The 10281-nt window shown below is 41.6% G+C and overlaps 1 protein-coding gene and 1 pseudogene across 1 annotated transcript in view; one reads left to right on the top strand and one right to left on the bottom strand.

Moving 5' to 3' along the window:
• KCNV2 (potassium voltage-gated channel modifier subfamily V member 2) overlaps positions 1-10024 on the top strand; it is a 10749-nt gene extending 725 nt beyond the window's left edge. Inside the window, 2 exon segments of the mRNA XM_006918390.2 lie at positions 1-662; positions 9624-10024. The exon segment at positions 1-662 is cut by the window's left edge and continues 26 nt beyond it. Coding sequence (XP_006918452.1) covers positions 1-662; positions 9624-9905 — 944 coding nt within the window. The 3' untranslated portion in view covers positions 9906-10024.
• Positions 5852-5970, bottom strand: LOC112485033 (annotated as a pseudogene).
• Positions 10025-10281: the final 257 nt, after the last annotated feature.

Here is a 10281-nt window from a genome sequence, read left to right as displayed (position 1 = left end):
GAGACATGCGCTTCTATGGGCCGCAGCGGCGCCGCCTCTGGAACCTCATGGAGAAGCCCTTCTCTTCGGTGGCCGCCAAGGTCATCGGGGTAGCCTCCAGCCTCTTTGTGCTCATCTCCATCGTGGCGCTTGCACTCAACACGGTGGAGGAGATGCAGCAGCAGTCGGAGCAGGGCGGCACGCGGCCCATCCTGGAGCATGTGGAGATGTTGTGCATCGCCTTCTTCACACTTGAATACCTGCTGCGCCTAGCCTCCACGCCTGACCTGCGGCGCTTTGCACGCAGCGCCCTCAACCTAGTGGATCTGGTGGCCATCCTGCCGCTCTACCTGCAACTGCTGCTTGAATGCTTCACGGACGAGGACCAGCGGCGCAGCAAGGCCTCGTCCAGGGAGCACGACCTCGAAACTGTGGGCAAGGTGGGCCAGGTACTGCGCATTATGCGCCTCATGCGCATCTTCCGCATCCTCAAGCTGGCACGCCACTCGACTGGCCTGCGAGCCTTCGGCTTCACCCTGCGCCAGTGCTACCAGCAGGTGGGCTGCCTGATGCTCTTCATCACCATGGGCATCCTCACCTTCTCCGCCGCCGTCCACTCCGTGGAGCATGACATGCCCGGCACCAACTTCACCAGCATCCCCCACGCCTGGTGGTGGGCCGCGGTGAGTACCATGGCCTTGGGCTTTCTCACCCTCTTTCTCAGCCCAGCGGGAGCTGGTCCTCCCTTTCCTTGGTTATCAGCCACCTGTCTTCATCCCCTGCTCGTTCCCCTGCCTTGTGCAAGGACCATCCCATCACTGCCCCCCGTTAAGAAAAACAGAAGTGGTGTTAGAGGTTTGGAAAGACATAGACAATGTAGTCCAGTAAGTAACCCAATTTGTATTGGTCCTGGGAGTCTCAAAATCTAGATTTAGTTTTAAAACGCTTGACAGGCAGATTTTAAGGGGGGTTCATTGTTGATGTATGTGAGAAGCTTCCTCATCATCGTCCCTGTTATTTGCCACTCATTGAACACTTATTGTCCTAAGTAGTTTGTAACATAAATTTATCTTACCCTTATGAGGTGGTTATGATCAGTATTTCTGTTTAAAACAGAACAAGTTGGAAATAGCTTCAATTTTTAAAGGAAACTAGATTTAGTCAGGAGAGGAAATGAGACATGACTGAACACTATTAACCCTGAAATCCCACTGGTTTTAGGTAAATCTGAGTATGTAAAGAGGTCTCTAAAACTGAAACTTGTTCCAATGTCACTAAAATTCTTTCAGGACCAAATAGTACTGTCCCATTTAATAGCTAGAGGAACTGAGATTCAGAGTTTGGGTGTAGTCACAGCTAAAGGCGGCAGAGCGAGGATTGAAACCTGTTTGTCAACTGCAAAATTCATGCCCTTTCCACATCCCGGCACTGCCTCTTTCACGCTTTTAGTTCTTCTACAGGCCTTGCACAATTAATATATTACTTATATTTGCCTTTATAATAACATGGCATTTACTCGCTGGGGTGCTAGACTAAATCCCTGGAAAATCCCCAAATTCCTGGAAATGCTGACTGGGTCTTTTCAGGTTAATGAATAAGTTGACATACGGGCATAGAAAAGAACTCGGTGTACAGTTTCCTTATTTTCTTAAGTAGATTATTTGTAATGCCTTTAAAGACATTAAACAAATATAAGCAGTTTTTCCCATGTTAGAAAGTCGATATTTTCAACATTAACATTAGGTATTTTAGAACCCAGTCTGGTGTAAACTTCTGAGATGAGCCAACCCAGGACTCCTAACAGTGTCGTGTAGTCAAATGGAAGATTTAGATTCTAGTTCCAGATCTGCTAATAAGTCACCGTGACCCTAAATAATGAGCTGTGAAACCTCACTCCCTCACTCTCCACCCTCAGTTTCCTCATCTCTGAAAGGGGAGGATGGAGAGCTGGACAGTTCACTGAGTCTTCCTTCCCTGGAAAGCAAGTGCTAATATGTACAATAGGATTTGTGAGCGTTCTTCAGTGACAGGATGACATTAGGCTCTTCCAAATGAGCTAGCCAAATGCCTCTCTTCTGATCTTATTCTAAATGACAAAAGGTTATTCCCATAGTAGGTAAACCGTGTGTGTAGATGAAGCAGATAGAGGATGATTTGTCCCCAGCAAATGACATTTACTTTTGGAGTTGAGTAAAGCAGGAAGGGAAAAGAGCAAAGCCAAATGTTGATGATAGAATTCTAACTTTTAGAGAGTCAAGTTTCTATTCATCCAAATATCTTAGAAGGCTAGCATAGATAGGCTGGGCGTAGTGGTCTCTTTGATACTATATTTATCGCTCACAAAATCTTTTTTAAAACTTTTTGTGTATTAATATAAATGTATATTTTTTTAGTTTTGTTGCTAATATTGGATTTTTCTTTTAAAAAAATTTTCTAATGTGAATGCCCATTAATCCCATTTAATTTTCTTGATCTGTTTAACATTCAAGGATGTTTAAAACTTTCAAATTATCTCATTTTTACAGTGCACAAGATTATTTTACTCAAGAACAGTGTTTTCTATAAATTTTACAATAAAAATTGAATCAACATTCAGGTTTTTATCTACAGTAATTATTATTATGATTATTTTATTTTTATTTTATTTTTTTTTACCAATTATTGCTTTTTTACCAATGAGTTTTCTTTTGTGGCCATTATCTCTATCAGGCGCCATTTTCACAATCCAAAATTTGCACATGTCAACCTTACCATTTCCAAATCTTAACTTTTACCTATGCCCTTTGTCCATTTTATTATCTGAGAATTATTTATACTAGTAAAAATTATTAACTCCTTGTGGAGTTAAGATTCCAAAGGAGAAAGATAACAATTTCAGATATTGGTGTGTGTAGTATAGGATAATAGAGAGTGACTTGGATGGCAGAATCTACCTTTGATGGGATGGTCAGAGAAGCCCTCTTGGAGATCACATTTAGGTAAATTTTGAGCAATGAGAAGAAACTCATCTAAATAGACATGACTAAACAGACATGAGAATCTGAGAGGTTGAATACTAGAAGTAACTCTGATCGAATAGTCTCCAAGCATTTTATTGGTCACACATCTCATAATTAAAAATTTTTGAGCACATCTATGATAAATACATAGTTATTCATAAATTCTAAGTTATTCATTGCCACAACTATGATGGTTCATAAACCACCCCAAAACTCAATGGCTTAAAATGCCAAGCAATTCTTTAGCTCATGAGTTTGCCAACAATTTAGACTGGCAATTCAACTAGAAGGTTCTTCTCATTTGGACTAGAATCAGTCACTCACATACCTATGGTCAGTTGGCTGACAGCTGAAATCAAGGAGGAAACTAGGTCACATGCCTTTCATCCTCCAACAGACATGTATCCATGGCTAAGGCAAAGGGCAAGAGAGAGGGAGTGCAACCCCAGTCACGCAAGCAAGTGCATAAGCTTCTGTTCCACGCCATTTGCATAACCCATTGGCAAAAGCAAGTTACAAAGCCAGACTGAGAGTTAAAGGGCAGGGCAGGTTAGCCTACCTGCTATAAGAAAGCATTGTAAAGTTCTATGGTAAAGAGCTCGGAAATAGGAAGATATAAAGAATTAGGTGCAGTAATTCAGTCATTCTATTTCAGTAAGATATTCCTGCTCAAATATATTATACACATCAGAAAACATATACTCACACATTGAAATTTAAAAGATGGGATACAGAATAATAGGATTGAAATTTTCTTCTCCCAGTCCAGTGCAGCATCCCTTGTGATGCAGTCACCCACGTTGGAGACAGATTCTCTAATCCACTCTTTTGTGTGTGTTTAGTGCTTTCAGTCAACCCCAACTTACTAAATCCGACTTACTATTACTGGTCTTCCCTCTGTCTATGCTAAGGACCCGCAACCTTCCTCTGTTCTACTCAGTATTTTCAGAGGAATATAGTAATTTTCATTACTGTGAATTCTCCTACAGCTGCAAAACAAATCCCTCATGGCCACTCATGTCTGCAAATGCTCATGTGTTAGGATGTGAGATAGACCGGTCCTACTCATCTATCATATGGAAGTTACTTGTAAGCCCCAATGTAATAGGAAACATATGTAAAATGCTAGCCTGTAGTAAATTTGCAATAAATGGAAGCTACCGTATCTGACTAGCAAATAGTCTTTATCACATGGAGGCAACAACCTTTGCTGCCAGATTCATTTGGAGGAAAATAAAACAGAAGTGACTCCTTCTCAACTGAGGGAAGAGAGAGACTGTGAGACATACAAAAGGGTCAACTGTTTCATCTTGGGAAAGCTTCTGAGTGTCCAGATAAATAGGCCCACGCTTGGAGCAGCTCCAGCCACGTTGGGACTCTCAGGGTTGCCTGGGTGTGGGAAATGCTGGGCACGGCTCAACAAGAACAATTAGCTCTATGATGAAGCTGTAACCATTGGCTTCCAGTGTGGCTATATTTTTATGTAGAAAAGGGCAAACTGGACGGTTCCACAAACAATTTCCTCCTGAGCTTACCAGAGCGAGTTAAAGCTGTAGAAACCAAACAGGAAACTATGTCATGAACTCATTCCTTCAAAAAAATAACAAAAACTCTTCAAAAAGAAAAAATGTATCTCTCGCTGAGACATTAGATAATTGTGCCCCAGAGACCTGGCTCCTATCTTTGTTTTCCTAAAGTATGACATAATTTTCTTGCAAATGAGTGGTACTTAACAATATCACTGAGATTTTATATTATTTGCTTTTTATTGATTGCTTGCTTGCTTTGAGGAGACCCATTTGGAAGGTGACTCTGTCAAGTTACAGTCAGGAAAACAGAAAACTGTGTTTTAAACAGAGGAAATTTGACACAGGGAAGGCTAGAAGCAAAAAGGGGAAACTGAGATAACCCAAAAATTGGTAACTGTAGGAAATAGCTGTTGATTCTAGAATTGGGGGAACAAGTAGGAAAAGGCAGAATTACCAGAACGAAGGAGTACAGAGGAGCCTCTGCGTAGCTGTCACAAGGACCTTTAAGATGTCACCATGAGTGCCAGGTGTGCTGAATATGCCTGAGCCATAGATGTCCGCTGTTATTGGAGGATGACAGAAACAGAAACAGGAATAGAGACCCTTATCTCCTCATTGCACCTTCCAGTCTCCCAACAGTGTCTCTCATTGGCAGAACATAACCAGAAGACAGTAGGCAAGGGAATCTGGGAAATGTAGTTTGCAGACTCCCAGTTGCAGAATTATAGAATAGAGTACAGAAGGGTGTCAGAAGCCATTAAAGTTCTAGCTCCTTCGGCAATTGCACAGGAGCTATACAAATGGGGCAAAGGCTATTAGACACTTCTATGACTTTTGATCTTGTGGACTCCTGATTTGGGAGTGGTGCCCTTTTACCTCTTTAAACTCTGCTCCTCCTATTTGACCAATATGATCAAAGTGGGTCATGATAGGCTTATGGGGCAAGGAGAAGCTGAGGATGTAAAAGGCATCATTATTCTTGTGTACCTTTCTATGAGTAGATTAATAGGTCCCAAACTTGCTTTAGCTTTTGCACACTTCCTCCTTACAGCACAATTATTTTTAGGTGAGGAAACCCTTGGTTGACCTCACAGAAAGGACCTTGTCAGCTTATAATCCTTTTTTTTTTTTACGCCTACAGCACCTGGTCTTCCTAGGTGGTCTCCCATCCAAGTACTAACCAAATCCAACCCTGCTTAGCTTTCGATATTAGATTAATAGGTCCCAAACTTGCTTTAGCTTTTGCACACTTCCTCCTTACAGCACAATTATTTTTAGGTGAGGAAACCCTTGGTTGACCTCACAGAAAGGACCTTGTCAGCTTATAATCCTTTTTTTTTTTTACGCCTACAGCACCTGGTCTTCCTAGGTGGTCTCCCATCCAAGTACTAACCAAATCCAACCCTGCTTAGCTTTCGATATCAGATGGGATCGGGCCTGTTCAGAGTAGCATGGCCGTAGACCTTATTACGCAATTTACATACACGTCAGAACTATAATAGTCAGATGAGGCTGGTTGTTCTCTTCAAGGTAGTCACCCATGACCTGATTCTATCAGTGCTTCCACTGATCAAACATTCTTCAAATTCCACTGAGGAATTATCTTCAGAGCCTGCGACATGTCCATTTGCTTCTTTGTAATGGTGCTCAATCTACCTTTTGGAGGGTGGATTTAATGTTTTAAAATAGTCAAGACCCTTGAGTTTAAGACTGGCATCTAAAGTTAATCCTTGGGGTAGTTAATCTAAATTGAGGCATTAGATAATTGTGCCCTAATTATGGCCCAACAAGACCACTTATTTCAAGGTCGTGCCACTGAATCCTCTGTACAGATTATAATCCAAAGAGGAATTCCTAAAATATCTGCAGCAACAGCAACATGGGTAGACTAAGTATAGCCTTTAAAACTAAAACTTTTGAAGGGCTGAGGTATGTAATTGAGGTATGTAATAATTTTCTCAAGAAAACGTTAGTCTTTAGCACCTTAAATGCTTTGGGAAAACTAGAAGGGGTGTTAATTATTTTGAAAAATCAGTTTTATTCCTTGGGATCATAAATCCTAGATGCATGGATTACTGGCTACCAAGGCTTAATCTATGTCTAGTATATTATGAAGGAAACAAACATTCCTTTTTGAGGGAGAAATTCAAGTATAGTCATTCTAATGTTTTGGAGAAAAATTGGATGCTTGTCCTCCTTGTAATGTTTGGCAGGCCAGGATTTGCTGATTAGCGGGTGAGCTGCTGGGGGAAGGTCACATTCTGGTTTGGGGACGAAAAGGCCAGGGAAAATATGTAAGTTTTCAACAGGATGGTAAGTTTCCAGTTTATAGAATAGCTGAGCCAGGCAGTTTTTTCAGGATGTTAAGATGGATTGTAGAAATTTTGGTCATCTTTCCAAACCCAACTCCTGCCAATGTGAGAACTTATTCTGAGTTCACATGGATCAATCTGGTATCTTCAATTTTTAATGCTCATTTTGGGAGAAATGGTTTGGATTGTGGAACATGGAGAAAAAGTTCCCTAAAGCCAAGGAATCCTGAGTTTTTCTTGGAACCAACGAGAGAGCAGATCACTAGTTGAGTCAAATTAGCCACAAAACAGACAATGCATAAATTAACTATGCGTTTTGAACAAATTCTTCAGCACTAGTCATAAAGAGCCTTCTAGCAGAAGATATCTTTTCTCTAAAAATAGAGATTCGAAATATACAAAAATATTTAGACCATATTATTCACATCAAATATTTAATCTTCCTTAAGCCAGTTCTCTTTGCTCTTGACTTTTCACTCAAAGTTCAGCCAAAAAATAAAAAAAATGAAGTTGGGTTTGGGAGCGAAGCAAAACCAGAATGGGGATTGATCAGAGATTTTAAAAGGTACTTTGTCTCAATTATTTTCCTTTCTCTGTATCCTAGCCCTTCCCACACCAATTCTGTACGCTTGAGGGCCTGGTTTACCACAAAGTCTCTGCTTTGGCCTTTCATGGATACTTCCTATTCTAAACTACCTTTCCTGTCACTCATCCCTATATCCAAACTCCCTTTAGTCCTCGTCCAGGGAATGTAGGCTAACTAAACATTCATACGGAGGTGTGAGTGATGCTGATAGTGACATATGAAAGCTATTGTTCAGTTCACACACCTGGGCAGATATCTAACTTAGATTCTTTCACTTTTGGTGTAGCCAGTGACAAGAAGCATGCACACTCACACAAATATGAGTACACTTTGAGATTAACCCACAATCTCACTTTATCACTGCCTCTCATCATCCTCTGGTCCAGAAGGTAGAAAAAAGAGATTCTTTCCTGGAGCCAGTATGCCACTCACCAATCTCCCTCACAAAGCATTCAGCAAGGGCCAGAGAGGAGCCTCTTTTCACAGGCTGTTGGGCTCCTAAGCATAAAAACTAACATTATCTCTCACACACCTTGTGCCAGGCACTGCTTCAATTCCCAGAGCAACCCCATGAGGTAGATACTACTAGTCTCCCTGCATTTCAAAAGTAGAAACAGAGGCAGAAAGAGTTTATGTGACTTGCCCTAGTCACAGAGCTGAGAAGTGGATTCAGACCCACACAGCCTAACATAATACCTATTTCCTTAGCCTAGTCTATACCATCCTGCCTCGTAGATGCGTGCTTGTATTATTCTTCCAGGGGAAGTAGCAGCCCGTCCTTCAGCAGGTCTCTCACCAGTGACAGAGCAGAGCGGGTACTTCATCTGCTCCGAAGGAGAGGTGCAAGCTTTCTCTTTTTGTGGGCTAGATGGAGCTGCAGTTCTTATCAACTCCACCAGATTTGCCTAGCTGGCCCACTTCTCCATTTTATCTTAACGAATCAATCACACTTGTTCTAAGTTCAAACTAACCCTTACATCATCAAAACAAAAATATTTACATCTCTAACTTAAAGGCATCTTGATACAGGTCTATAGGATGACTATGTACATTTTACTACCACCTGGCTGAAAATCGTGGCAACAACACAAATCAATGAAGGAAACAGTGGTCCCTGGAGTTGTGCATGCATTTTCCCCTCCACCCCCACACTGTAAGCAACAGCCCTGCCTAAAAGGATTCTCGTAATTTAACCAAAGTGAGTCTTAGTATATGAGGCATAAAAAACAGGGCCCAAGAGATTTTCCCGGGTTTTCTCTAGCTACACTGACTAATAACTAGTCCCGTGGGTATCTGCACATTAAAACAGAAGCTTGTTAACCTAAATAAATCTCTAATTAGTGGAATCTAAAGCAGTGTGACAATAGTGATGGGAAGAATTTCATGCCAGGTGAACATATCTTTGGTTGGCAATGTCTTACAAAAGAGTTCCTTCGCAAAATAATGAGTGTATTTCTCCAGACATTTGCAATTAAAGCACCTTTATATAAAACATCTCATTTGAACTACATAATAACTCTGAGAAGTATTATAATTGTCTCCATCTTAAAGACGAGAGAAGGACAACAAAGGAGGTTGTTCAATGACTTTTGTGTGTCCGATACTGTGTTTAGTATTTTAGATTCATTTTCCTATTGGATCTTCACAAGAAGCCTGAGCGTTAGGTGATATGCTCCTGTTTTAGATAAAGGAATGAAGGCGTAGCAACTAGGAATGTTTTGCCCAAGGTTACTCTGCTGGGAAGGGTCAGAGTCAGGGTTTGAACCCAAGTCTGTCTGGTTCCAAGCCCGAGCTCTTTTCAGCATCTTGGTCATGTAAGCAAAGCCAGGGACCCAGGTCCTAAAGCTGACCCTAGCTGAGGGAAGGCAAAGACCAACACTTACTGAGCCTGCTCTACACGAGGGACTGTACACCTTGTCTTATACGCTCTTCACAGCAACGCTTTAAAGTTGGTGTTGTCTCCCCTGTAATATATGTAAGAAAAATTTATAAGTAATAGTCAGGATTTAAGCCCAAGTCTTTCAGCTCCAAAGCTTGTGTTCTTTCCATGACACAGTGCTTTCAGGCAAACTTCCTGGTACCTCCTAAAGCTGGCTCCATGGGGAGCTGTTACACAATCTATAAGCATTTTCAGGGAGATAGACAGTTCCCTGCCTACCCTCTCCCTTCTCCTCCCTCAAGGTGCTAATAATTCAATCCTGCTTTCCTTCCAATACAGGTAAGCATCTCCACTGTGGGCTATGGAGACATGTACCCGGAGACCCATCTGGGCAGGCTTTTTGCCTTCCTCTGCATTGCTTTTGGGATTATCCTCAATGGGATGCCAATTTCCATTCTCTACAATAAATTCTCCGATTACTACAGCAAGCTCAAGGCTTATGAGTACACTGCCATACGAAGGGAAAGGGGAAAGGTGGAGTTCATGCAACGAGCCAGAAAGAAGGTGGCTGAGTGCTTGGCTAGAAGCAACCTGCAGCCCACTCCAAGGCAAGAGAATTAATATTCCAGAGGACACATGTGGCTAGCGGATCCCGTGACCTCCAACGCTTCCTTCCTCCTTCCTTCTCTTTACTATCAGGATTGGCAGTGAAAGGACACGTGAGGCAGATGTGCACAAAGGGCATTACGTTTACAGAGTTCTCTCTCTAGAAATGTTCATTTTAACCGAAACTCAGACTGCCTCATATTGTTTTGGGTGAGAGTCTGACTGACCTTCCCAATGACAGATATTGAAAATTCTTTGAGAGGAACAACATTTTAGATTTCTCTTAGAGCTTCTCATGGCTACTCAGTAAATATTTTTGGACTTGAGTTGACTTGAGAAAAATTTTCTTACCTTAAAGAAAAAAAAAATTTAAATTTCCAGAGTGTGTGTT

This window comes from Pteropus alecto, unplaced genomic scaffold, assembly GCF_000325575.1.
Source record: "Pteropus alecto unplaced genomic scaffold, ASM32557v1 scaffold95, whole genome shotgun sequence".
Classification (NCBI taxonomy): Eukaryota; Metazoa; Chordata; class Mammalia; order Chiroptera; family Pteropodidae; genus Pteropus; species Pteropus alecto.
This window is presented reverse-complemented; position numbering and strand designations above follow the sequence as displayed.